The sequence below is a fragment of the Canis lupus genome, chromosome 7 (assembly GCF_011100685.1).
Source record: "Canis lupus familiaris isolate Mischka breed German Shepherd chromosome 7, alternate assembly UU_Cfam_GSD_1.0, whole genome shotgun sequence".
Taxonomy (NCBI): domain Eukaryota; kingdom Metazoa; phylum Chordata; class Mammalia; order Carnivora; family Canidae; genus Canis; species Canis lupus.
In genome coordinates this window covers 53,615,786-53,640,702 of record NC_049228.1, presented here as the reverse complement: position 1 = coordinate 53,640,702, position 24,917 = coordinate 53,615,786, and the positions used below count along the sequence as shown (strand labels likewise).

The window sequence follows — 24,917 nt, the reverse complement described above, 5'->3', positions numbered from 1 at the left end:
AGTCTCTGGTTTAGTTCATCTCAGGCCCTGAGGTGCCTTGGGGATGGTGTGCACATCTGCTTTCATGTCACTCGCTGAAAGTTCTGGAAGATCATCATAGATCACATCATTAATGTGACTCTTCTTTTCATAGAGAAATTAGGGGCTGCTAAAAATTTTTAGAAGCTCAAAAGCTGCTAATGTATTACACCTGCCTTCATTCCATTGGTTTCTCCTTATCTAAAAAATAGGGGAATGTGGAATGGCAGAGATTGAGAGAGGCCAGGGAGCCTAGGTGTGATTGAGGCCACAGTAGCCCTGGCAGTAATAAGGCACTTCCTGTACTGATGGCGGGTGAAGGTCTACTTTTAGAGCATGAGAAATTGGGGTTTGAGCTTTGCTGCTGGTTGAAAAGTGAAGGAATGGGCCAGAAGCAAATAGGTCCTGTGTGAGTGGTATTACATAGGGGAGTAGGATGGGGCCGGGGCATGGTTGCATAATGACACGGTGGGAAGGTCCATCAGAAGGAACCACACCAATGAGCCTGTTCTAGGGAGCCTGGGTGGAAGGCCCTCCCTTCACTGAGATGAGACTTAGTGGTTAAGTTTGCGAGTGTTAAGCGTGGCTCTTAGGCCTGATTTATTTTAAAATTTATCTTGGGGACTTTTTGGGCATTCAGGGGTGAGGAGAGGTTAGTAATTTTTCTAAGAATGCTCTGGAAAATTTGCATTGCAAATACTGCTAGATGTCAGCTGGGGACTCAAAACTTTGACACCTTGCTGGAGCTCTTTGTGCTGATTAAATTCTTGTCTCCAGTCTAGAATTGGCAGCTTATTCTCCTTAATTTTCATGCAGTAATTGGTGTTGAAAGAGTATTTCTTTGACAGTTGCCCTTGGGGAAAACTGGGCCCAGGCTTGTTATTTAGGGCAGACAGTTAAGTGGAAGAGTATAATAATAACTCAGACTCCAAGGTTTCCACTTCTTTCCAAGAATGTCAATGTTATCAACCTCTTTTCACTATTTACTGCGGACTTTGGTGCAAAATGAAAGTTGGGGATCGGCAGATCCATTTGCGATTTAAAAAGTGAGTTCTAATGGTGTGATTAAAATAAGTTGAAATCTTGTGTCTGTGATGAATTAGGTCTTCCCAGAAGATAAGATTTTAGTAGTAGCAGTGGTTTTAACCTCTCTGGAGATAACTTCAGTTTAAGAAGTCTCACTGAGCATTGTCAGAGGTCTGGTTGGGTTCTGGCTGAAGAAAGCAGTGCCAATCTTGGGCTTACATCTGCCTCCAGGAAGAACTGGTTGTATCCGATGACATGGCAACATCCATCTTCACTCCCAATGGGCAAATTACAGGTCACCCTCCCCTGGTTCCAGGAAATACCTTCGTGACCAGTAATAATTGTTAGTAGCGGATGGTTGCCCTTGTGGCAAGGCAGTTTTTCTTTAATTTTTCATACAGTCTCTTTTTCTGTACTTTGGGTTAAATAGTGATTTGCAGTCACATTTTCAAATGGTAAAGTATCTTATGAAATGGCTGTAGAGTAGGCTTTCCTTCCCATGCTTTTGTGAAGAGGAAATCGAGAATGGGTGAGTGCAATAAATAAGTCTAGAGATCTAATGTAGAAGCGTGACTATAGTTAGTGCTGTATTCAATTCCTCAAATATTCTAAGAGTAGGTTTCAGGTGTTCCCAACACACACAGATGTTAAACATGTGAGGAGATATGTTAATTAACTTGACTGTAGTAATCATTTCACTGTGTGTATGTGTATCAGACCATCATGTTGTACATTTAAATATAACCACTTTTTTATTTCAGAATTTTTAAAAGCTCAGAGAAAGAGGATGGTAAAGTACACAGCATACAATGGAAACAATTAATGAATTTGGGTAAAATGTATACAAGTAAATAAGGATTCCTTGTGCTATCCCTGCAACTTTTTTGTAATTTTGGATTTCTATCAAAATGAAAAGTTACCCAAACATGCAAAAAAAAAAAAAAAGTAGGAAGGTGATGTGGGATGATAAGTTGAGATATTCTGACTTCAGTGGGAGGAATCTTTTGTTGCATGATGGAGCTGTAGGGTCAACTCTGCAAGTGAATACTTAGTTTACAAACCAAGCCTTATCTAGTATATAAAAGGACTGTTTTGTAGTAAACTGTGTGATCTCTCCATACTTAAAACAGCACTTCAACAACAACGCGTTTATTTTATTATTTTATTTTATTTTGTTTATTTTATTATTTTTATTTTATTTTATTGCGTTTAAAATACTTAGACCTGGGATCCCTGGGTGGTGCAGTGGTTTGGCACCTGCCTTTGGCCCAGGGCACGATCCTGGAGACCTGGGATCGAATCCCACGTCGGGCTCCTGGTGCATGGAGCCTGCTTCTCCCTCAGCCTGTGTCTCTGCCTCTCTCTCTCTCTCTCTCTCTCTCTCTCTGTGACTATCATAAATAAATAAAAATTAAAAAAAATACTTAGACCTGAATTGTGTGTGAACCGCCAACCCCCCCCCACCCCCGCCCCACCAAAGAAGGCAGTGTAGCTCTCGAATTCTGTGCCAGTTTCCAGAATACGTGTGACCTGTAATGTCACTGTAATATTGAGTACAGGAAAGAATGGGGGGTGAAGGGTTTATTAAAAGACTACACTGGGCATCAATGTTTGAGCTCTTTGTTTAAAAAAATCACAGTGACTCTGCCAGGAAGGAATTAACTTCCAGCCTCTTCCATGGCATTTTTGGCATCTTTGGGCAAAGGAAAGGACATGAACAAGCAGGCCAATAAGGCATTTGGGATTGTTTAGTTGTATGTCTCTGCGGTGTCAGAAATTCTTTTTTTTTTTTTTTTTTTTTTAAGTAAAATTACATCTAGCTCTGGTTTGTAGAACAAATGTATGTTTTATATGCAAAGACTTCTCTTAAATAAGAGGCATGGGTAACAAATTCAAGGTTGAGAGGCTTAGTGTTGGTGGCCTGGCGGCTGTAGGTTCAGAGGCACAGGAGCCCAGGTGGTCTGGAATCACGCAGGTTGGCTGGAGAGGGAAGGGGCCCAGGCTTCATCCTGAGGTAGGAGGGAGCCAGAAGGTTTTCCAGCTGTAGCTGACATGTTTGATGCTTTGGAAAATTGGGTGGAAACAACATCTACCATAGGATTAGCTAAAGAGTGAGAGTCAAGGTAGGGACACCAGCAGGGAATCAGCGGTTGCTGTAATTTGAAAAAGACAAGGAAAGCTGGACGTGAGGTAGTGATGGAAGACAGGATGAATCTGCAGCCTGTTGTAGAAGACAAATTGAGGGAATTTGGTGACTCATTGGTGATGGAGGATAAGGGAAGGAGTCTGCAAGAGTAGATTCTTAACTTTTGTGGCTGAACACCTACAGGAAGAAAACATTCCTATTTATTTATACTAGAATAAAGATAGTCCTTTTCCGAATAAATGAAATGCCTCTATTTTCTACTGTTTCCTAAAAAAAAAAATATTGCTGGTTCAGATTCACTAGGTTGATTTTTATAGCTCACTAGAGGTGTTTAAAGATGCAGGCTTACACCTGAACTGTCTAGCCTGGGTGACTAGGTTCTGTGTGCGGTAGGCAGGGTGGGGGTGATGGGTCCAGTGTTAAGATGCGAGAAGCAGTTAAAATCCAGCAAAGCATCTGCAAATTATCCGTTGACCATGTTAGGATTCCTTTTAAGGGCTCCTTGGAGTAGAAGACCTCCAGCTTTAAAAAAGGAAGGACAATAAAAGAGGAAGAAAGGAAAGTAAAAATAAGGGGAGGAGGAAGGAAGGAGAGAAAACGTGGAAAACCATGAGGTTAGAGCACAGAGGCCAAGTTCTGGTGGACACGCTTCCCCCCACACACCCTACAGGACACTCTCTCTAGGCCACCTTCCACGTTGCTGCTGCAGAGCAGGGTGTGAGTTCATTTCTGGATGAGATGGAATGAACACATGTGACCCCATCTTTCCCGTTAAGTACAGCTGTAAGCCTGGGACAAACAAATTGAGTAACAACTTGAGGACTCTGAAGAGTAAGTGGTAGGTGGGGGGAAGAAGTCGAGATTGTGAAATGGCATTGAACTGATGGTGCTTTTAACATTTTTCTTATATTCTGTGGTCTGGATTCCAATTAGCCTGAAACCCAGGAGTTGGCCTTGGTGTGGACAGAGAGCATTCCAGGAGAAGCCTTCTGCTTTTGGCTTGAGCCAGAGGAAAAAGGACTCCAAACACTCAGTGTCAAAATGCTGCCCATGTTTCTTATTCCTTTCTGTGTTATGTTGCACCTCAGGCCCTAGGTAATGCCAGAGTGACAACAGCCATGGTAACATGTGGACAGTCGAGCACTGGGGTTGTGGGGGGTGGGGGAGCATAGCACCTAAAACTTGGAGGGACACATAAACTTTTCCTCCAATGGAACTGTGGTCACATGAGGTTCAGGTGAACACTGTTGTTTTTTTCCCCTTGATTCTCCCATAGCTTGGTTCCAGGTATGGACACAGTCACAGAAAATAAGTGGCAGGGTAGGGTATATGATGACTCAGCATTCCGGCTGAAGGACTAAGATGGAGAGCCCCAGGGAACCTAAAAGTATCAAGGAGATAATGAAGGAGAGGCTCAGGAAAGGTACCTGGAGACTTTCTCTTATGAAGCCCTGGGTTCACACAAACTGTACACGCATGACTCAGACCCTAGATGGCATATTAGTGAATCTGAGAATGAAACAATAAGGTAAGTCATGTCCAAGTCTCAAAGTGGATGGGACAAATGCAGGACCAATCCAAAAAGCACAGTAAGAACTTTGAAAATGGAACTGGCATTAGAACCAGAGCCCGTGAAAGGCAGGTCAGAACTTGTGGCATGAGTTGAACCAGGTTAATTGCCTGCTTAGACAAAAAAAAAAATGTCAACATTTTCTGTTATATTTAAACAAAACCCACAGTCTTAAATTTTTCAAAGTGTCCAGGAAATACGCCAAAATTACTTGGCATAAAGTAAACTAGGAAAATCTCAACTTGCATGGGAAAAGATAAATCAACAGACCCCAGTGCCAAGGCAATATAGATATTAAATTTTTCAAATACTTTAGCCATTCTAAAAATGCATCAGGAAGAAAGGGTGACACTTAGAAAGTCTAAGCAAAGAGAGATACTGAAGATATAAAGAAGAACCAAATTGAAAGTATAGGAATGGAAAATTAATAACCAAAATAAAAAGCTCACTAGATGGGCTCTGTGACTGATTAGAAATGATAAACCTGACTTCAGATGCACCAATAATTAACTATAACTGACTTAATCTCAGCAATTAAAAGGCAGAGAAAATCAAAATGAAAACATAGGACCCAACTAAATGCTGCCTACAAAAAAACCCACTTTAATTATAATGCTATAGGTAGTTTTAAAGCAACAGGATACAGAAATAAATACCCTGCAAACGTTAATCAAAAGAAGGCTATGATCATTAGAGAAAGTAGATTATGAAATTTAAAAAATCAGCAAGGGACAAAGAAAGATATTATAATGTTGAAAGGGTTATTAGTTCACTCAGAAATGAAAAACCTATAGAGCTTCAAAATACATAAAGCAGAAACTTAAATAAGAAATGGAAAATCATCAGTTATATAGTTGGAGACTTCAACACTCCTTTCTTTGGTAATCCATCGGACTGGTAGACTGAAAATCAGCAAAGCTGTGGAGGAACTAAACAGCTCCCCTAGCCAACCAGCTCTAATTGAGATTCTTAGCACACTCTACCAACCACAGCAGAGTATCCATACTCTTCAAGTGTGCATAAAATATTCACCAAGACAGACTGCATCCTGGGTCATAAGACAGACGATAGCAAATTTAAAAGAAAACCATATGATAGGTTTTCTGACCATAATGGAATAAAGCTATAAATAACCAAGATAACAGGAATATTTCCATATGCCTAGTAATTAAACAGCATTCTTTTAAGCAATCCGTGTATTGAAGAGAACTTCTCAATGGAAATGGGAAAGTATTTCGAAACAAGGTGGAAATGCAAAATAATCACAAATTGTGAGATGCAACTGAAGTAATGCATGGCGAGAAACTTTTAGGATTATATGCTTATATTAGAAAAAAAATAATAAAAACATTCACTGTAGAAAACCAGAATATGAAAAACTGGAGCAAGTAGAAGAAATAATAGAGGGATCTCGGGGTGGTGCAGCAGTTTAGCACCTGCCTTTGGCCCAGGGCACGATCCTGGAGACCCGGGATCGAATCCCACATCGGGCTCCCGGTGCATGGAGCCTGCTTCTCCCTCTGCCTATGTCTCTGCCCCCCCCCCCCCCTCTCTCTCTCTGACTATCATAAATAAATAATAAAAAAAATTAAAAAGATAATAGACTAGAAATTAGTGAAATTGAAGACAGAAAAATAATAAGGAAAAAAATCAGTGAAACAGAAAGATAAATTTTTGAAAGAAAAATGGCCAGCAATAATGATGGAAGAAAAAAGACACTATTTGCCAACATCTGGAATGAAGAGAGGAGGATATCATGGTAGACCCCACAGACATTAAATGAGTAATAGAATACTATAAACTATTCTAAGCACATAAAATTGAAACCTTAGATGAAAAGGACCAATTCCTTAAAAGCCACACACTACCATTGCTCATGAAAGACGAAATGGATAACCTGATTAACCTATTTTAACTATTCTTAATAGTGTCTACTGAAGAAATTTAATTTGCAATTACCAGTCTTCTTAAAAAGGAATCTCCAGGCCCAAGTAGTTTCCTGGTGAATATGAACATTTAAAGACAAAATAAAACCAATTTTTATACAATCTCTTTTAGAAAGTAGAAGCAGAGGGAATGCTTCCCAAAATGCTTCATTTGATAAGGCCAGAATTACAATGATATGAGATGAGACAAAGATAGGGTACTACAGACCAGTATCTTTGATGAACCAAGAAGCAAAAATCCTTAGCAAATATTAGTAAATGCAGCAATATATAAAAAGAATGATGCACCATGGCCAAGAGGGGAATACAAGCCTAGTTCAAATATCTGAATATCTGTGTAACCTGCCACATTAACAGTATGAAGAGAAACCACATGATAATATTAGTTGAAATAGAGAAAGCATTTGACAAATTCAGCATGCAGTTATTAAAGTTTTTAGCAAACTAGAAATTGGAGGGAACTTCTTTACCTTAACGAAGGGCAATGTAAAAAACCTTACAGTTAATATCATAACTGTGAAAGACTATCTTCCTTGTTATTGAGAATAAGCAAGGGTGTCCACTTTTACCACTTCTGTTGAACATTGTACTGAAAATCATAACCATTGCAGTCAGGTGAGGGAGGAAAAGGAGAATATAGATTGGGAAGGAAGAAATGAAATTGTTCTTAGTCACAGACAGCAAAATTGTCTAAGTAGAAAGTCTCCAAAATCTACAAAAACAAAACCTAAAATCTCCTAGAATTAATACATTTAACAAAGTTATAGGATACCAGGTCATCACACAAAAATTGATTTTATTTGTTTGCTAGTAATAGTTGAGAATAAAAAAGTTTTTAACGTATAATTTCTAATAGCTCCAAGAACTGTGAAAGACTTAAAATTTAGCAAAAAGTCACATACAGAATCTATAAATTACAAGATGCTGATGAAAGCAATCAGATGATTTAAATTAACAAACATGACGGTTCATGGATTAGAAGAATCCGCATAGCAAAGATGTCAGTTCTCAGTTTATCTATAGATTTAATGTATTTCTTATAATACTTCCAGTAACATTTTTGGTAATTTAGACAAGCGGTTTCTAAAATTTATATGGGAAGGCCACGGAATAGGAATAGCCAGAAGAATTTTGAAAAAGAGTAAAAATTATAGGAATCATACTACCTGATTATAAATAAGACTTACTCTAAAACTATGGTAACCAAGATAGTGTGGTATTGGAAAAAGGGACAGACAGATGAATGAAATAGAGTCCAGAAATGGACCCACGCAAACAGAGCCAATTGATTTTTTTCCCCAATTTTCAAAAGCAATTACATAAAAACACAACAATCTCTTCAAAAGGTGTTAGATCAAGTGGATATCTGTACGGAAAAAAAAAAAAAAAAAGAATCTCGGCCTAAACTTCACAATTTACACAAAGATTATCAATCACATATCTAAATAAGTAAAACTACAAAACTTTTAGGGAAAAATACAGGAGAACATTTTTATGACTTGGCATGAGGCAGAGGGTCTGCTTTGTGTCTTTTAGATTCTTTCAGAGTATGCTTGGCTTCAGTAGATAATGGATCCACTTCATGGAGGTAGTTGATATGACATTCATTGAGCACTTACCTCTGAGTCAGGCATTGTTCTAACTCAATCCCTGCAACGCCCCTGTAAAATAGATACTACAATATTACTGTCTCACTTTTGAGAGGAGGAAACTGAAGCACAGATATTCCTAGGGATACCTAGAGTAAATTCCACCAGAGACAGAAGGACCAATGCTCTGGGCAGTCTGTTTTCAGACCCTGGCTGTTACCTGCCACTCTGTTCTGACATCCTCATCTTTCTGATCCTTTTATAAAATGCAGATCACTGGTTTTCATGGCTTCTGTGGCCCAGGCCATCTACCTTTTCTCTCTGTGTGAGTTTCATTCACTGGCCCACATTTAGGTTGGGTGGGTTTTTGAGGTTGAATTGGTGCAATATTAACCCACTTGAATCTATTTAGCGCCCTCTTGTGTCTGCAGTGGATGTGACAGGAAGCAGTGCTTCCGCATTAGGGTCAGGGGACAAAAAAAAAAAAAAAAAGATCTAGTGGGAAAGCTTTTGATGATCAAAATAGGACAAATCAGTGTGATCAGAAACTTGAATTCTATTAGACATGGGCTTTCTGGGAGAGTTATAGCCAGTGTGATTTGTTAATAAGAATACAATCCTGGAGGGAAGCTGGTCACAGAAAGCTTACAGAAATTCCAGTTGGTTTTTAAATCTCACTTTGCAGCCTTCTTTTGCAGCAGGGACTTGGATTTTGCGGCTACCTTCTTCCCAGGGAAGTTAGGTGAAGACCTCCATTCCCAGCTTTTCAGCCTTAGAAGCAAGGTCCTCCCAAGGGATGTGTCTTCCCAAAGGCTGAAGAGTAGGAGGCCTCCCTCATGCGTTAAGCTAATTTAGAAGAAAGTGTTAAAATCTGCCTCTGGATTTGCTTCTTCAACAGTAAACCTAGAATGGGAAAAGGACAGTGGGGCACACTCCTCTTCCCTGGAGATTTGCCTCTTTGTTTTGGGTGGGAGTGGATGGAGGAAAGGCTGGGGGAAAGGGGAAAAGAGGGGTGGTATGTGCTGAATTCTCAGAGCTATTCCCTGAAATGGGGAGGGGGTGTATCTTTCTGAAGGAGGGAGGAGCACATGGAGAGGGATAGGCTAGGAAAAAAATTCTGAAAACCAAGAAAAACCCCTAACACTTTGTTATATAGTCTTATTTTGTTCTCTTTTTGTATATTTATTTACTTTTCTATTATAGACATAATCAATGCCCCTAATGGAAAAAGACAAGAACAAAAGGAAAAAAAAAAAACACATCCAAAGAATAGATATCCAATCGTAAGCTTAGTATTTCATGTGGTTTTCTTCCCTTTGATGCATGAAGATTTGGGTGTTCCATTGCATAATGTCATGTTTATAATTTTCTACTTTTTAATTATTTTATCAGAAACATTTTATGAGTTGGGACATAACCTATGTAGTCATTTACCAAAGCTGAGTTCTAGAACTATGATAGATATTTAGGTCCTGGTTAATTTTAATATTACAGGTGACACTTCAGTGACTATTTGCTGCTGCTGCTCCCGCCCCCCCTTTAACTTGGGGTTATTTCCTTAGGACAGATCCCTGAAATCACCAGTGAAATCACAGTGAAGAGCTCAGAGAGGAGTTTCAGGCTCCCCGTACTGACATAAAGGAGCCTGCCTGCCCTGACTGCCGGTGGGCTCCATCCCTTGTTATCAGTGGGGTTTTTAGAGTACAATCCTATACTTTTCAGAGCCTTGTTTTCATTTTTTTTTCCTTCTGTCAAATGGGGGTAACAATATCCACTGCAGAGAGCTATTGTATTAATAATGCATATAAAATGCCCTCTCAGAGCATGACATACAGTGGTCATTAAATAAATGTAAACAACTTAAAACACTTAAAGGCACTTAAAGGCACTAACGTAGCCTTCTTACAGCATTTGTGTCAGTTTGCCTTGCCACTTGTAATGTGTGAAGTTACTTGTTTAACTCTCTAGTATTTGATACCTAATTATTTCTTTTTTAAAAAATCCTTTTACTGGTTTCACTGAAAATGCTACTTCACTATTGTTTTAATTTCTTTATTATAGTGATGATGGACAAATTTTTGTGTTATCATAAACAAGCTTGTCATCTCTCTTATGAAATGCTTTGATTTTTTCTCTTGGTATTTAGTATTTTCTTATTACTTTATGAATTATTTATACAATAAATTATCTAAACCTTTATCATATTTGCTGTTGTATATCCATTATGTCTTTACATTAAACTTGAATTTTTTTTGTATACAAGTTACAACTTTCTTATGAAAATGAGAAAGTGGTTGTAATTGTGATCTCTTCATTGTAAATTCTGTAGATGAATTTTTAGCCAGGTCTATATTTCTTGCAAACATGATGATATTATGTGTTCCTTTCCAACCATCCTACCTTTCATTAATTCTCATGTCTTTTAAATTTGCCTGAAATTCTGTAACAGCGCTAAATAATCATGGGGATTAGTGGACATCATCTTTTAGTTCTGATTTATATCTCCAGTGCTTCATTATTAAATAGAATATAAATCTGTTATTTTAAAAAATACAGTGTTTGTTGTGTCAAGAATATATTTTTTAAAATTTTGAGTTTTTTGCATATTTAAGAGCATCATTTTTCTCAACGATTATGTGGTTTTGTTTCATCTTTTTTGGCTAGAATAATATGTATTTTTTAACATCACAGATATATTTCTATTCTTGGAATTAGTGTATACTCACTATTTTGTGTTTTACTGTTTTCATTCAACACCATTTTTCTATGACCTATGTCATAGAAACACGTGTTTGTGTGAGTGCACATGTATAATAAATAAAAGAATGGAGGATTGATCCATATATGAAGAATGATTATCCTTAAGTTATGGAATTATGAGTTATTTTCACTATTCTGTATTTTCCAATTTTCTACAATGAGATGTCCTACTGTGGCCAGGAAAAAAGTGTTGCCTAAAAATATCAGCCCTGTGCCAATTAATTATGGGTGAGAGAAGATTTAGGAGGTCACACATGATTTAAGGAAGCCTATTTTTGTGGTATATGTAACTTCTGTTCATTATCTAGAATCTAAATGGTTTTTTATAATACAGGAACTGAAAAATTAGAATTAATCTTTTATTAAATAATAGTGAAAGGGAATATAAGGGAAGGGAGAAGAAATGTGTGGGAAATATCAGAAACAGAGACAGAACATAAAGACTCCTAACTCTGGGAAATGAACTAGGGGTGTTGGAAGGAGAGGAGGGCGGGGGGTGGGGGTGAATGGGTGATGGGCACTGAGGGGGGCACTTGACGGGATGAGCACTGGGTGTTATTCTGTATGTTGGTAAATTGAACACCAATAAAAAATAAATTTATTTTAAAAAAAGGTAGTAACATGACTGTATTTTCTTTTTGGTGAATGAAGATAATATGTAGTGACTGTCTTTTCCCTAGCTAGGAATCCGGGACTTGGTTTCTGAGAGATGATTTTTTTCATGCTTTCTGACTTTTTTTTTTTTTAATCTGAAGTCTTTTAAAGGAGTTACAAATAATAAAACAATTTATCTCTTATCTAAGGATAAAAAATGTATGAGCCCAGTGGTTCCATAGCATCTGAGACCTGCCAGGTTGTTTTTAAAAACCCGATTTTTCCTCTTGGTCCCAGTAGGAGGTCACAATCCAGACACCGTCCGAGGGATATTGTTGCCCCGTCTGGGACTGCACACAGATATAGAAACATAAAAACATGCACTTATAGATCAAGACACACAGAAACAACAATCACTGGATTTGGTACCTTAATTGCATCTTCCAGACACCAGGAATAGCCCTTGCTTCCTCTGCGATGGTTAACACTTTCTCTCTGAGATGAGATTTAACTAATTTCACAGCTCAGGAAAACTCTTCGAATTTGGTTTGTGACACACGGTGTACTTAAAGTATGAAAATCTCAACTGACATGATCACTGAAGATTACATGTACATATAAAACCATAATGTCTCCTCCTTTTTCTCCTCTCTTCTGTAGCTTTGGGCCAGATTATGTTGTATGTGGATGGGATGAATGGAGTAATAAACCACAATGAAACGATTCAGTGGCTGTACACTCTCATTGGGTCAAAGGTAAGAGAAGGTTTTAGTTGAACATTTTATTCAGTTTGCATGTCACATACCTTTCTTTTTATTCTCCTCTCTGAGAAAGGAGAAATTCTATTCAGCTTGGTTTCAAGCCCTGTAATAGTACAAATGAAGACTACTGTTTTATGGATTCAAAAATACACTCAAATTGCAAAAAGCTTTTAAATTTCTAATGCATTTTATATTTCCTCGTTTTAAGCTTTGATTCTTCCAGCACCTCTGGTTTTTAATACTTAATTAAAAGATTGTACCATAGACAGTATCAATCTTAACTGCTCTACTTTGTCTTCATGTGCTCAGTCATTTAAGGACATATTTATGTGTTGTACATATGTATATGCTTATTCCTGTATGTGGTTAAAGGAATTTGAGACCACCTTTCAACTCTACCATCAGTTATAAAAGTAACTAACACTTAGTAATGATTGACCAGGCACCAGGCACCATTGTAGGTGCTTTACAAGCATTACCTTCTTTAATCCATATAAGACCGTGATAGGATAAGTAACATTACCCCATTTTGTAGTTGAGAAAGTAGTGCTTAGTTATGAGAATCCTCTGACTTCCCCCATGGATCTTGGCACATGGTGACTCTATCCAGGCATGGTGTGGCGTGCTCCACTAAGGAAACAGACCTACCTGCCACTTGATGTGTATCGGCAGCTGGGAAAGGCTCTGGTGTGGTCTTCTCTGGGTTCTCAGGTGGGGCCATGGGAGACCCGGGTGGAGGGGGGTATTGAGGATGAATAAGAAGGGATCCTGTCCTGAGCAGGGGCAAATGAACCAAGGCTGGAGTGTGGCCAGCTTTTGGGATGAGGGTGGGGTGGGGCATCATGGAGGAGATCTAAGCGGCTGTAGTGGGGGCAGCAGGGTCAGGCAGAGTGGCGTCTGCAGGCCTGGCTGGGGGACCTGAACCTGACCTACACAGATCACAGAATCACCACAGCATTCTCAGGTGGTCCCTGGAGAGTATGTAGTTCACACAAACTTTTCCCCACCCTCATACTTGCTTCCATACCTAGTTTGGCAAACCTGTCAAGGCTGGTGTCCCCTCGCATTGAGCTCACTGTGGTGAGGCCCATCCCTTGGCCTGATGTCTGCCATTACCTGCTTCCCAAAGACTCTGCTGTGCTTCGAGAGGGCTCAGCCCTGATTTGACTGTGTGGAGAACAGATCCCATTTGAGTTTCATTATCCTTTCAGATTTCCAGAGTCCCAGTGATGGTGCCCTTGTGTCGTGGGGAGACCCTTTTCTCTGTGAGGGGGATGGATATGCAGGATTCCATGGGTCCCAGACCCATGCTTGACCCTTATATCGCCTTCGCAATTTTGCTTCTTCTCACATTACTGATGATAGACCGCCCCCCCATTTCATACTAGAAATAGAAACAGCTTTTCTCAGAAGACTGACAATCTTTCCTCCTCTCTCTCTCTCTCACCCTCCCTCCCTCCCTCCCTCTCTCATATTTGGCTTTGTTTCCTGTGGAAAATGGAAATGACTCTATTTACAAACTGTTGTGGGTGACCTTCGATGCTGAATGAAATGCTGGCTTTGCCAGGTTGAATTAGCCAGGCTGAGGGAAGATTGATATCTCATATCCTGTTTCAGTGTTTTCTGTGTTTTCCTTATGCTGGGAGCCCTCCTCAACCTTCGTTCATTTGGATGCTGCTCCCTTCCCAAGGCTCCCTGGATTGTCTCAAGGGCTTCATGGTGTAGGGAGATGTGCAGAGATTCTGCAGTAGAAACGGACTTTTGGTACATTTTGGAGATAAATAAAATCTTTGGGGGAGCCTGAGTGGCTCAGTCGGTTAAGCATCTGACTCTTGATTTTGGCTCAGGTCATGATCTCAGGGTCATGAGGCTGAGCCCTTCATTGGGCTCCACACTGGGCATGGAGTCTGCTTATATTATTTTTCCCCTCCTCCCTTCCCCCACCTCAAAAAAATAATCTTTGTACCATTATTATAGCCATGATAAAACACCAATAGCCAGCCCTATTTTTCTTAAATAAAACCTGACAAACTTACAGTAGGAAAAGTGACAGTCTTTTAGCTCATCAGCAGGAAGAGCAGAGTATGAGGGCAAAATCTAGGTGGTGGGACAGGAGGAGAGAAGGGAGGAAACAAAGGGAAAGGCATGAAGAAAGGAGGAGATGGAGAAAAGTAAGAGGAGAGACCCCAGGGGAAGAAAAGAAAAAGAGAAGAGAAAAAGGAAACAGGACCAACAGAGATCATTTCTCTGCTTAGTCAATGGGAGGAGAGCTCAGAGTCTCCTGAGTTGCAGTATCATCCTGCCGATGTTTCTTAGAAATCATTCTTTTAAGGAAAGCAATTGAAAGGGAACCCCCTTATTGCATTTCTAAATAGCATGGAGAAATCATAAAATTAAAAGCATTGAAGAATGAGTTTATAGGAATTATGCACCCTCAGCACACACATGCCTGTGACCCTGGGCATCTCTCCCCAGGGCTTTGTCTGAGGTGGGGTGTTCTCCTCCTTCCCAGCTGTGGATCAGTGCTGGTTTGCTTCTCCATCTTTCATTTCCCAAAGGAGAGTCCATAATAGTCTCCAGCTCCTGTGTTCAACGCTGAGCCAGTCACTATGAGAGCTAGAAAATAGAGCCAATGGTCGGCCTGAGCCTTGAAGCCTACAGTGTTGTGAAGAAGGATGACTATGGGTGACACCATAGCCTATGTCCCTTCACTCACTCTATTGTCAGATAAAGGTCCCGCTTTGTTCTACAGGGTGTACTTGGCTCCAGGCTAGTGGTCGAAAGTCAACAGTGGCAGCAGCCACCAAACAGATTTTTCCTATCGTTCTAATGAGATCACCTCTTCTTGCAAAACCAGTAACAGTGGCCCCTGACATTGCCCCCCTCATTCCCAGGGATAGTGGATAGTGAGGAATCTACAAGAAGCATAGCTGCCCCGACCTGAAGCCCTTAGGTTTTGAGAAGGAAGCCACTATCCCCTCCTTATGTGTAGGTTTTCCCAGTTCAAATTAAGAAATCAGGAAAGCTAGAGGCCCTAGGGCTTTCTTTTGACTAAGAGTCTGATTTCTCAGAACCTAAAAGATTTACCTTAAGATCCTGCTCTTTTTGCCTTAAACAGGCACAGAGTTGATAAATGAAATCTTGGGTTAAAGAAACCTTCCTTGTCATTCTGTTTTCATAATTCTTCATTTTCCTCCCATGAAAGGCAACAAGATGTGATTTTGCAGCCTGCCAGAGGGTCATTATGCAATGCATATTTGCAGATATTTGAGACTCCTAGCCAGAGGAGAAAATGATGCATTTGCAGCCAAATAATCACTTTTTTAAAGAAAGAAAAAAGTGTTTTCAATAAAGTGTTTCACTTTATTTACAAAAGCCAGTCTTTAAACTCCCCAGTCAGAGGTGAGAAGCAGATGCCCATCCCATGACTTCTCACACAGTGTGGAGGGTTTTTTTCCTCTGGAAGTCTAATTAATTGGGGCAAAATGATTCAGCTTGTACAGCCTGGCCTGTCGTCACTCTAACACAGTCTGTCTCTCTGTATGAATCCCCTTCTGGCCCATTGAGGAGGCCCCCAGGGTCCCCCATCTCCTTGTGGGTTCTCCAGGGATGCTTCCAGATGCGGTCATGGAATCTGCACTCTCTGGATTTCTGTCCACCTTGGCTCACCCTGCTGTCTCTCATTTTCTGTCAGCCCTGTGGAATCTAATTTTTTCCGGCTATGCTCCAGGTTGCTGATCACGGATCTCTAGACTTCTTTTGGGCCTGAGTGGGGATAGATATGCTTGCACAGTATCAAAACTGTGAGGTGGTGGCACCTGGTCACAAGTTGCAGTAGAAACAGAGTAATGGAAATATGGGGACATTCTGAGGAAAAGCCTCCTTGGTTTGGGTTTCTGGATATGGGTAAATAAAAGCAGTAATCTGATATCAGAAAGGGAGACAGAACATAAAGACTCCTAACTCTGGGAAACCAACTAGGGGTGGTGGAAGGGGAGGAGGGCGGGGGGTGGGGGTGAATGGGAGACGGGCACTGAGGGGGGCACTTGACGGGATGAGCACTGGGTGTTATTCTGTATGTTGGCAAATTGAACACCAATAAAAAATAAATTTATTATAAAAAAATAAAATAAAATAAAAGCAGTAATCAAAGATAGAGTCGCAGTTTTGAATCAGGGTAGCCAGGACTATGGTGTGGCCCCTGGCAGGAATAGAAAAGTTGGATATTGGGATTTATTGGCAGGAATACTTTGACACATTGGTTTTGAGGTGAAGGTAGTGTCCACAAGAACGGTTAAGCCAGTGTCTCCATGATGTCAGTTGCTCCAGGAAGAGGAAAGGAGATTCAGTGAGACTTTTGGTCTCAGGTCATAGTCATGTCACTGCTGTGTGATCCATTCAGAAATGCCCCACATGTGAGTGAGTCTGAAGCTCTTTTTGAATTACAGAACATAAAACAATCCTGGCCTTGAAGAGATGGCAAGGTCTTGTTATCTGACATTCACCAGCTACCTTCTTGACATTTCTAGAGGCAGAGTGAGAGCCATTGTTGGATCCTGGAGTCCGTGGGAAGCCTTCCTTCCTTCCTTCCTTCCTGGAACCTGCATCCACCTCTTTGACATTAACCAAACACTATGTACTGCTTTTTGGAGCAACACACCCTCATATCCCCCTGGAAGCTCTTTGAGTATTTAAAGGCCGTTAACATGTCATCTTGTCCAAAGGCCGTTAACATGTCATCTTGTCCAAGCCAAGCTTGATGGTTTCCACAGATAGTCCTTGGTGACCTAATTTGCAATTCCTCATCATGCTGGATACAGCGTCATTCTTCCACAAATCCCCTTTCAATTCATTAGGCTTCTCAGCAGCAGCTCTGGGTGCTGGCTCAAATCAGACTGATAATGGACTAAACTTCCCAGGAGTTGTTTGTTTTGTTTTTATACATCCATATTTGCCAGTTTCTTCCATTTTGCATCTCTGTGATTGATTCACACCTAAATGCAGGACTTTGCATTCGTTCCCACTAATACCAGGTCAGAGTTCTGGACTCAAGATTATTTTGCATTTTGCTTGTCCATTCATCACATTAACTGTTAATTCTAGTTTTGCTTAACGTAAATTTAATAAGCAGATCTTCTCTTTCATTAACCAAAATGTCAACATAGGCAAGGAATGAATAAGCCAGTGAATAAAGCTTGCAGGTTGACACGCATCAGTCATTTTAAGGCCATTTTGTTGCAGTTAGAGGGAAGGCACCCAATTCTGATCATCGAGTCTTGTTTCTTCGTTGAGTTCTAAGGCCAAAAGTCAAGGTTTGCTGCATCTGCTGTTAATTGCAGAGCTCGGAGACCAAATACACCTGTGTGATCCTTTGGGCGGACTATTTTTTCATCTATAAGATGGGGCTAATTATCTATAAAATGGGGATGATAATAATGGTGAAGAATATGTAAAACACTAATTATTGTGCCTGGTGTTGTGAGCTAACATCTCTTCCCACAATTTCTACCAACTTCCTGTTTAAAAAAGGGAGATATGCTCAGCTTGCCAGAACTTGCTCACCTGGGAACTGCTGGTTCCAGGTGTTTCCCTCTTTTCTAAGTGCTTATAAGACTTTCATCCAGGAAGCCTTTGGAGCATATTGCCAGGGATCAATCAAGGATTTAATAAAGTGTGGGATATCAATTTTCTACTTCATCTGTAATCCTTTTTCTGAAAATTGGGACATTAACTTTGCATTGTTTGAGGCGCCTGTATTGTAAATTCTCAGAACAGCAAATATGCTCACCTATTCTTATTAGAATGATGGGAGGGATTGTATTAATTAACATGTTTAAATGTAAAAACTGAAATTGAATTGCCATGTTGAGAAGTCATTATCTGAATTCCTCTTCTCGCTCTAGGGGTTCATCAGATGTACTATTGTTTGAGGTACATAATTTTCCAAGGTTTTTAATCTCTGCATCTTTGGATCTTCACATGAGGAAATTGAGATTGTGTGCCTTCATTAGAATCATTTTACCTTCAGTAGGATGCTTGTTGAAATGTTCTTGTGTCTCTGGCTTCTGTCCAAGAAGGGGGAGTTTTAGGCTTAAAAATATTGCCTGTGATTGACATAAAAATATGCTTTGCATGGTTAAAACTGACTCACTCTCTTTTCCTTTGTTGCTTTTTGGGCAATTTCTGTAGACTTATCAACTTACCTGCTTCTTTGCTCAGCTATGTGAGTCTTCCTGATGAGGTTCTGAAATACATTCTTCATCTCTTTTACAATGCTTTTTATTTCTAGCATTTCCATCTGATGCTTTCTCATCCGTTCATGCACATTGTCCACCTTTTCCACCACAATTTTTAACATATTGATCATTGTGATTTATAGAGTTGCAACATTGAGTTAAATCTGTCTGGTTCTATTGATTGCTTAGTTTCTTGATAGGGTTGGGAACTTGGAGTTTTTAAAACTTTCAATTTTTTTTTTGTATAAAAAACTTCTCTGTATAAAACTTTTGAAATACGAAAAAAGTGAAAATCACCTGAAATACTTCTATATAGATTTAAACATTAACTTTGTACATTTTCTTCTAATCTTTGGAATCTTTCTTACATAGTTGACTCTACATTGCATTTTCCTTTGTTATTACCCTAAAGCATATTAAAACCTATGTAATAGTCATAGAAAATTTGATTTATCATATTAATCAAATTGTTTCGATATGAAGAGCTTTGTTATTAACTTGATGAAAACATATTTAGTGAATGAGGTTGTGTTTGGATATTTTTCTATGTTTATCATTGTTTCATTTTTAAGATTTAAAAAATTCTACGGGGGATCCCTGGGTGGCTCAGTGGTTTAGCGCCTGCCTTTGGCCCAGGACGCGATCCTGGAGTCCTGGGGATCGAGTCCCACATCGGGCTCCCGGCATGGAGCCTGCTTCTCCCTCCTCCTATGTCTCTGCCTCTCTCTCTCTCTCTCTCTCTCTCTCTCGCTCTCCCTATGTCTATCATAAATAAATAAATCTTTAAAAGAAAAAAATAAAAATAAAAAAATAAAAAATTCTACGAGTTGTAATGGCATGTTCAAGTCATATTTGTGTTAGAGAGATGGTGGGTACAAAGGGCTATCACTGTCCTGCTGGTTACTTGGCTACATACAACCAGAAAACTAATTCTCTGTGTGATCTCTCAGATACCCCATATGAGGATAATCTCAGTGGAAGAAAAAGAAAAAAAGGTGGAAGGGGAGGAGGGCGGGGGGTGGGGGTGAATGGGTGACGGGCACTGAGGGGGCCACTTGACGGGATGAGCACTGGGTGTTATTCTGTATGTTGGCAAATTGAACACCAATAAAAAATAAATTTATTATTAAAAAAAAGAAATAGTTTCACTTATGATTATTTTAGGAAGATGTCAGGGGGAGAGACCAGAGATTCAAGCCAGATCTTAGAGGAGCCAGTATGCTGAGAGGACCCTATGGTCCAGGATGGCTCTCCAGCCACAGGTCTGGGCATCAGCTTCTTCAATCCACTCTGAGATGATCAGCTTCAGGGAGCTGGTTTGCAGTAGGAACGATAACTCTCAGAATAGTAGCTTACTAATTTACATTGGCAAGATCTCCGTGAACAAGAGAAATAGTGGAGTGGGGGAACTGACACTTTGACCCTCTGTCCTGTTAGGGCATTTGGCTGAGGACTAGCAGCTGTGTTCTAGTAGCTGAAGAGGCTAGGAATGGGTGGTTCTAATAAGGAAGAAGAGACCCTGAAGGGGCCAGTGTGCTGTTCTTCAGCAAGTGACGCTCTATGAGTGTTGGATGGGCAGGAGAACTGGACAAAGCGTAGGCTTCTGGGAGCCATGGGGGGAGTGGCCCTGCAGGCTCAAGATTGCCTTTGCCAGTGCTGGTAACCCAGTTCCTGTAGCCTTTTTCCACCTGCCAGGGCTCATCTGCCAGCCCTCCTCCACCCACTCTAAGGAGATGTGAGTTAGCTGTCAAACTCTTGCTAATTCACATTTGCCATTCCTCAGGCTTCGTTGTCCTCTGTTATTTTCCAGGGCTGATTATTTACTTAGGAACATTCTTTAACCTTGATTATAGCTCATAAGAACGTATTTGTCTCATTTCCCCAAGGTTTAAGTTTTTGCACCAGAGGGAAAGGTGGGGCTCCTCATAGTATAGTAGAAAGAATCAGATCAGAGTTGGTGTTTTCCTTTGACTTTCTTCAGAAAGTAGTTGTGTGCAGCTTTGTGCAGTGGCAGTATCGTAGCCAATGAGGCTTATCCAAGGCGTGATTATTGCTAACTGAAAACAGAAATTATTTGTGTGACAAGTTAAATAGCCTTCTAGAACATGAGACTTTGTATCTGAGAATGGAGATGTCTGTCAGTAACTGGACAAGTAAGTACCCAACCTTGTTGATTTCCCTCCTTCATTTTGCAAATATTACCAGGGTGTTATTTAAGTCAGTAGTTTAGTGCAGAGTTTTTGGTATTCCTTAGTCAATAACAGAGTGGATCTGTGTTACCTATTATCAACCAACTCCTCATAATTACATTGAATATCCTGAGGAAAAGGTAGCAAAATGGGTATTTTCTGGCCTTGCCCACTTTTATCCATTGTTCTTTAAAGAAACCTCCTGCTAAGCCCCAGAACTTTTCTTTAAAGATTTTATTTTTACTTATTCATGAGAGACACACAGAGGCAGAGGCACAGGCATAGGGAGAAGCGGGCTCCCTGTGGGGGGCCCAATGCAGGACTTGATCCCAGGACCCAGAGATCACGACTTGAGCCAAAGGCAGACACTCAACCACTGAGCCACCCGGGTGTCCCAAGCCCCAGAATTTTATCTGAATAGAAAGAAAACGTTCATTTGTAGCATTTTTAAAAATTATTTTGATACTTAATGATTTCTGAATACTCTGCTGTATGTTCTGTTCTGCAAGATTTCCTCTCCACTAACTAGTAAACACTTAAGGGGTTCCTAAACTCACACTTGGCTACTACATGAATCACAAATGTAGTTTGGTTCCCTTTCTGCAAATTCCATTAGGTCATAAGCAGATAGGCCATCAGGACCTGAGGGCATAGCATGTGGACTTGGTGTAGGTAACTTCCTGTCCTGGCAGATGTGCCAACCCTGGCCTCTGTGCACCTTGCCCCTTGCCAGATACCTGCAAAGCCACAGCCCCGAGTTCTATACTCAGGTAATATATTTGGGTCCACACTTTATTTCTGACTAGACCCATCTCATTTTGCAGACAGCATCTTAAAAGGGGATAGATTCAGGGTTTAGGGTATCTGTTAGACTGTTTAATAACCAGTTACAAAGGCTTTAGGGCCTATTCTGAGCTTCTGGCTAGGAATTCTGAGCTTAAGGATATGTCATTGGAATAAAGTGCTTAAATGAGAAGGTCTTGAAAGTGTCTTAAGTTGCTTAACTCTTTGTTGTTAAAATATTCAGTATATTTTCAGTATGGTAAGCTGGGAAACAGTGTGACAAAGCTCTATAAGTTATCTTACCAATTTCTAATTCAGGTTTAATAACCAGCATCCACTTCTAGAACATATATTTATGCTTTTTTAGCAGAAAATGAAACAAATAGAATAAAGCATGTTTTTCTAACTCCTTTGTAATTTAAATCCCGAGGCTTGGAAATTGTTTTCTTTTTATGGTTGTTGAATTTTTAGAAGCAGAGTAGGAATTTGGAGATTTTTTTTTTTTTGGAATACTTTTATTTCTACTTAATAAGCAGCATATTTGACCTTCTAAGTATAGTTCTTGTGTTTCTCTAAGTACAATAAAACGTGAAAGGAGTTCCAGTTTGCTCTAATGTGCAAAATTATTGAGAAACTGGCTTGTATTCCTTTTCCATACATCTGGAAGTTACATTTTATCTAAAACCCAGATACCTGAGTTCTGTACCAGCCGACTCCACACACTCTCTGTGGGTCGGCCTAGAAAATTAAAAAAAAAAAAAAAAAAAAAAAAAAAGAAAGAAAGAAAGAAAGAAAGGCAAAGTTCTATGCTGACAGTATCGTGCCACCCCTCCCTCAGGCTCAGCCTCCCTGGCATGGAGGTGACACTGGATCCCCAAGTGGTTGATGGAATCCAGAGGCTAAGTCCCCGAACCGAGGCTTGACCTGACAAATGTCACATCCCTAGGTCAAAAGGCATCTCTGTTCCTCTGAAGGCTCATGGCCTCTCTTTTGTGCTGAGTAAGAATGGAGTGCAAAATGATAGTTGCAGCAGAAAGTGAAGCTCAGCCAGGCGTCCCCAACAGGCACTAAATACTTAAGAGAAACACAGTTCACAGCTGGCTGCACGTTCTTCTCCTGCCTTTATAACAAAGGGGTTGTCTCAGAGTCCTGTTAAATACTGTGATTTAGCTACATGTTTTAAAGCAATATAAAGCATAATTTATTATAATGGACCAGTGTTAAAATAGAATACCAGTATTCCCTAGAATGTAATTACATAAAAAGTAGGTAACGTGTAGCTCAAAGACTGAATCTAGACCCCCCACGTGTTTCCCCTATCCCTAAGGAAGTGGGATTATTTATGGGAGCATGAACTCAAAAGTTATCACATAGCTCTTCTCTTCCATGGAAGCCCACAGGCAGCTGGATCAGCTCCAAGTTGGTTCTACTGACTCTCCCTCTCCACTTTCAAGGCTGTCTTCTGGCTGGTGCTCTCTGTCCTCAGTCACCTGGCCCTCAGGGCTTCCAGCACAGATAACACTCAGCTGTGTGGTGTGGAGGGGTTCTGAGTCCTCTCTCAACAGCAAGAGGACCATCTCCTTGAAGGCCATGACTTTGTTATCCTTTCATAGAACCTTGTTGGGGGCTGGGCATCTGGAAAGCACTCAAATGTTGTTGAAAGAAGCAGCTCAGCATCTTGGGATGGGAAGGATCTTAAACAGAATCAGCCATTCCACCACCGTCCAGGTTCTGAATTTCTTCTGGAGTAGCCTTAGCAGGTGGCCACTCAGAACCTCTAGGTGTGAGGAAGTTGCCATTTGTCTCTGAGCCACCACTTCTGAGACTGACTCCTTTAACTGTTTTATGACTGTTTGCTCTTACCTTCTCACATGATCCATGTACCTTCAGAATGAAAATCAATTCTTACTGACTTCCCTTCAGTGTTAGACAGATGGGCAAATGTTTGAGCCTGTAAGTCACTGTAGGTGAAACCTGTCGTTAGAACATAAGGGAGTAGCAGGCAGAGCCGAAAACCCAACAGTTCAGATTGGAGGGACACTGCCTCGTGGCTTTGAGGGGCCCCTTCAGTTGCTGAGCCACACTGTGGTGTGTATGCTGGCTCCTGAGTAGCTTGCTCCCACCTTTGTCATTTGTGGTCCTTGCTCTAGCTGCCATGCTGGGCCTGCCTCACCTGTCTGTCACCCTCCTGTGGTGTGTCCCTTTCCAGTGGATGCGGGCTGGCAATCGCCATAGCTATTCCTATTAGAATGTGTCTAAGATCAGCACAGTGGCACCAAGTGTGGGTTTTTAAGAGCTTTGAGATCAGTAGCATGTTTGGACTTGGAGGAATGGGTGTGTGGCCTCCACTGTGGCTGTTCCAAGGCTTTGGAGGGTTTTGACTACATTCCAGATACTTGTGGGCATCAAATTAAATGATTTCTGGATAAATAAAGGTTGATGCAGAAACCTTTTAAAGTAATGTGCTGTTATTACTTTCAAGTCTCTACAGTAATGCTAATAAGGTATTTCTGGGGAGGAGTCCTGCTGGACATATTTGGTGATTAGTTAGGACATGCTTGCAATTAGTATCATGCATTTCCATAAATTCACATTCTGCCCCTTTTTCAAAAGTGGTTTAACTATTGAACATGTTTATTAATTTTACATAGGGAGGCTTCCAAAGGCACCTAAATGTAAACTTAGACTCAATAGAAGCCTAAAATCATGAATCAGAAGAGTTTGGAATTTTTTTTAAATAAAAATATAATGCCAAAAGAGCTCCAAACAGAGCGTTTACAGCAAAGGAGAAGCAGACATGAACAGACATGTTGAGACCGATAAAAAAAAAAGACTTTGCTAGAAAACAGTGTTTGTTTGTTATAAATTAGTTTAATGAAGGAGAATGGCGAAAGGGGTTCTGGGTCCCTGGGACTGTGTTGGCTAAGATCTGTGACCACAGAGATGTTCAGGAGGGACGTTGGTGAGACAGGCACACACTCCCCCCCCCCTCTTCCTGAGACCAGCGCATGCGGGTAGCCGGGTGGGCAGCAGCCAGGATCTTGCCCAGGAAGGCACTGGGAAGGCTTAATCTACTCAATAATAGTCCACCCACTGAGGAAGTTGCCTGGGCTTGCTAGGTTGTTTTATTTACTTGAAGAACTGTCTACAGCCCTAAACATACAAAGATAGAACAGTTCATTATGCCTTGCCTTTCCCTTCTACCCCCAACCTTGTGGTTTAAAAAAGTACTCTGGGATTCAGTGTGTTCCTCTTCTGGGAGCAGAGGACTGAATGCAGGACCCAAGTTATACAGGTAG

At 40.5% G+C, this 24,917-nt stretch overlaps 1 protein-coding gene and 1 non-coding gene across 10 annotated transcripts in view; both read left to right on the top strand.

The window, feature by feature from the left end:
* FHOD3 (formin homology 2 domain containing 3) overlaps positions 1-24,917 on the top strand; it is a 462,688-nt gene that overhangs the window by 259,838 nt on the left and 177,933 nt on the right. For all 9 annotated transcript variants that reach the window (XM_038543473.1, XM_038543482.1, XM_038543483.1 and 6 more), the window contains exon 6: positions 12,310-12,404. In XM_038543473.1, the coding sequence (XP_038399401.1) occupies positions 12,310-12,404 (95 nt within the window). The remainder of the gene's footprint in view (positions 1-12,309; positions 12,405-24,917) is intronic.
* Positions 20,643-20,784, top strand: LOC119872760. The gene has a single exon (XR_005362783.1). It is a non-coding gene; the product is annotated as a U4 spliceosomal RNA (small nuclear RNA).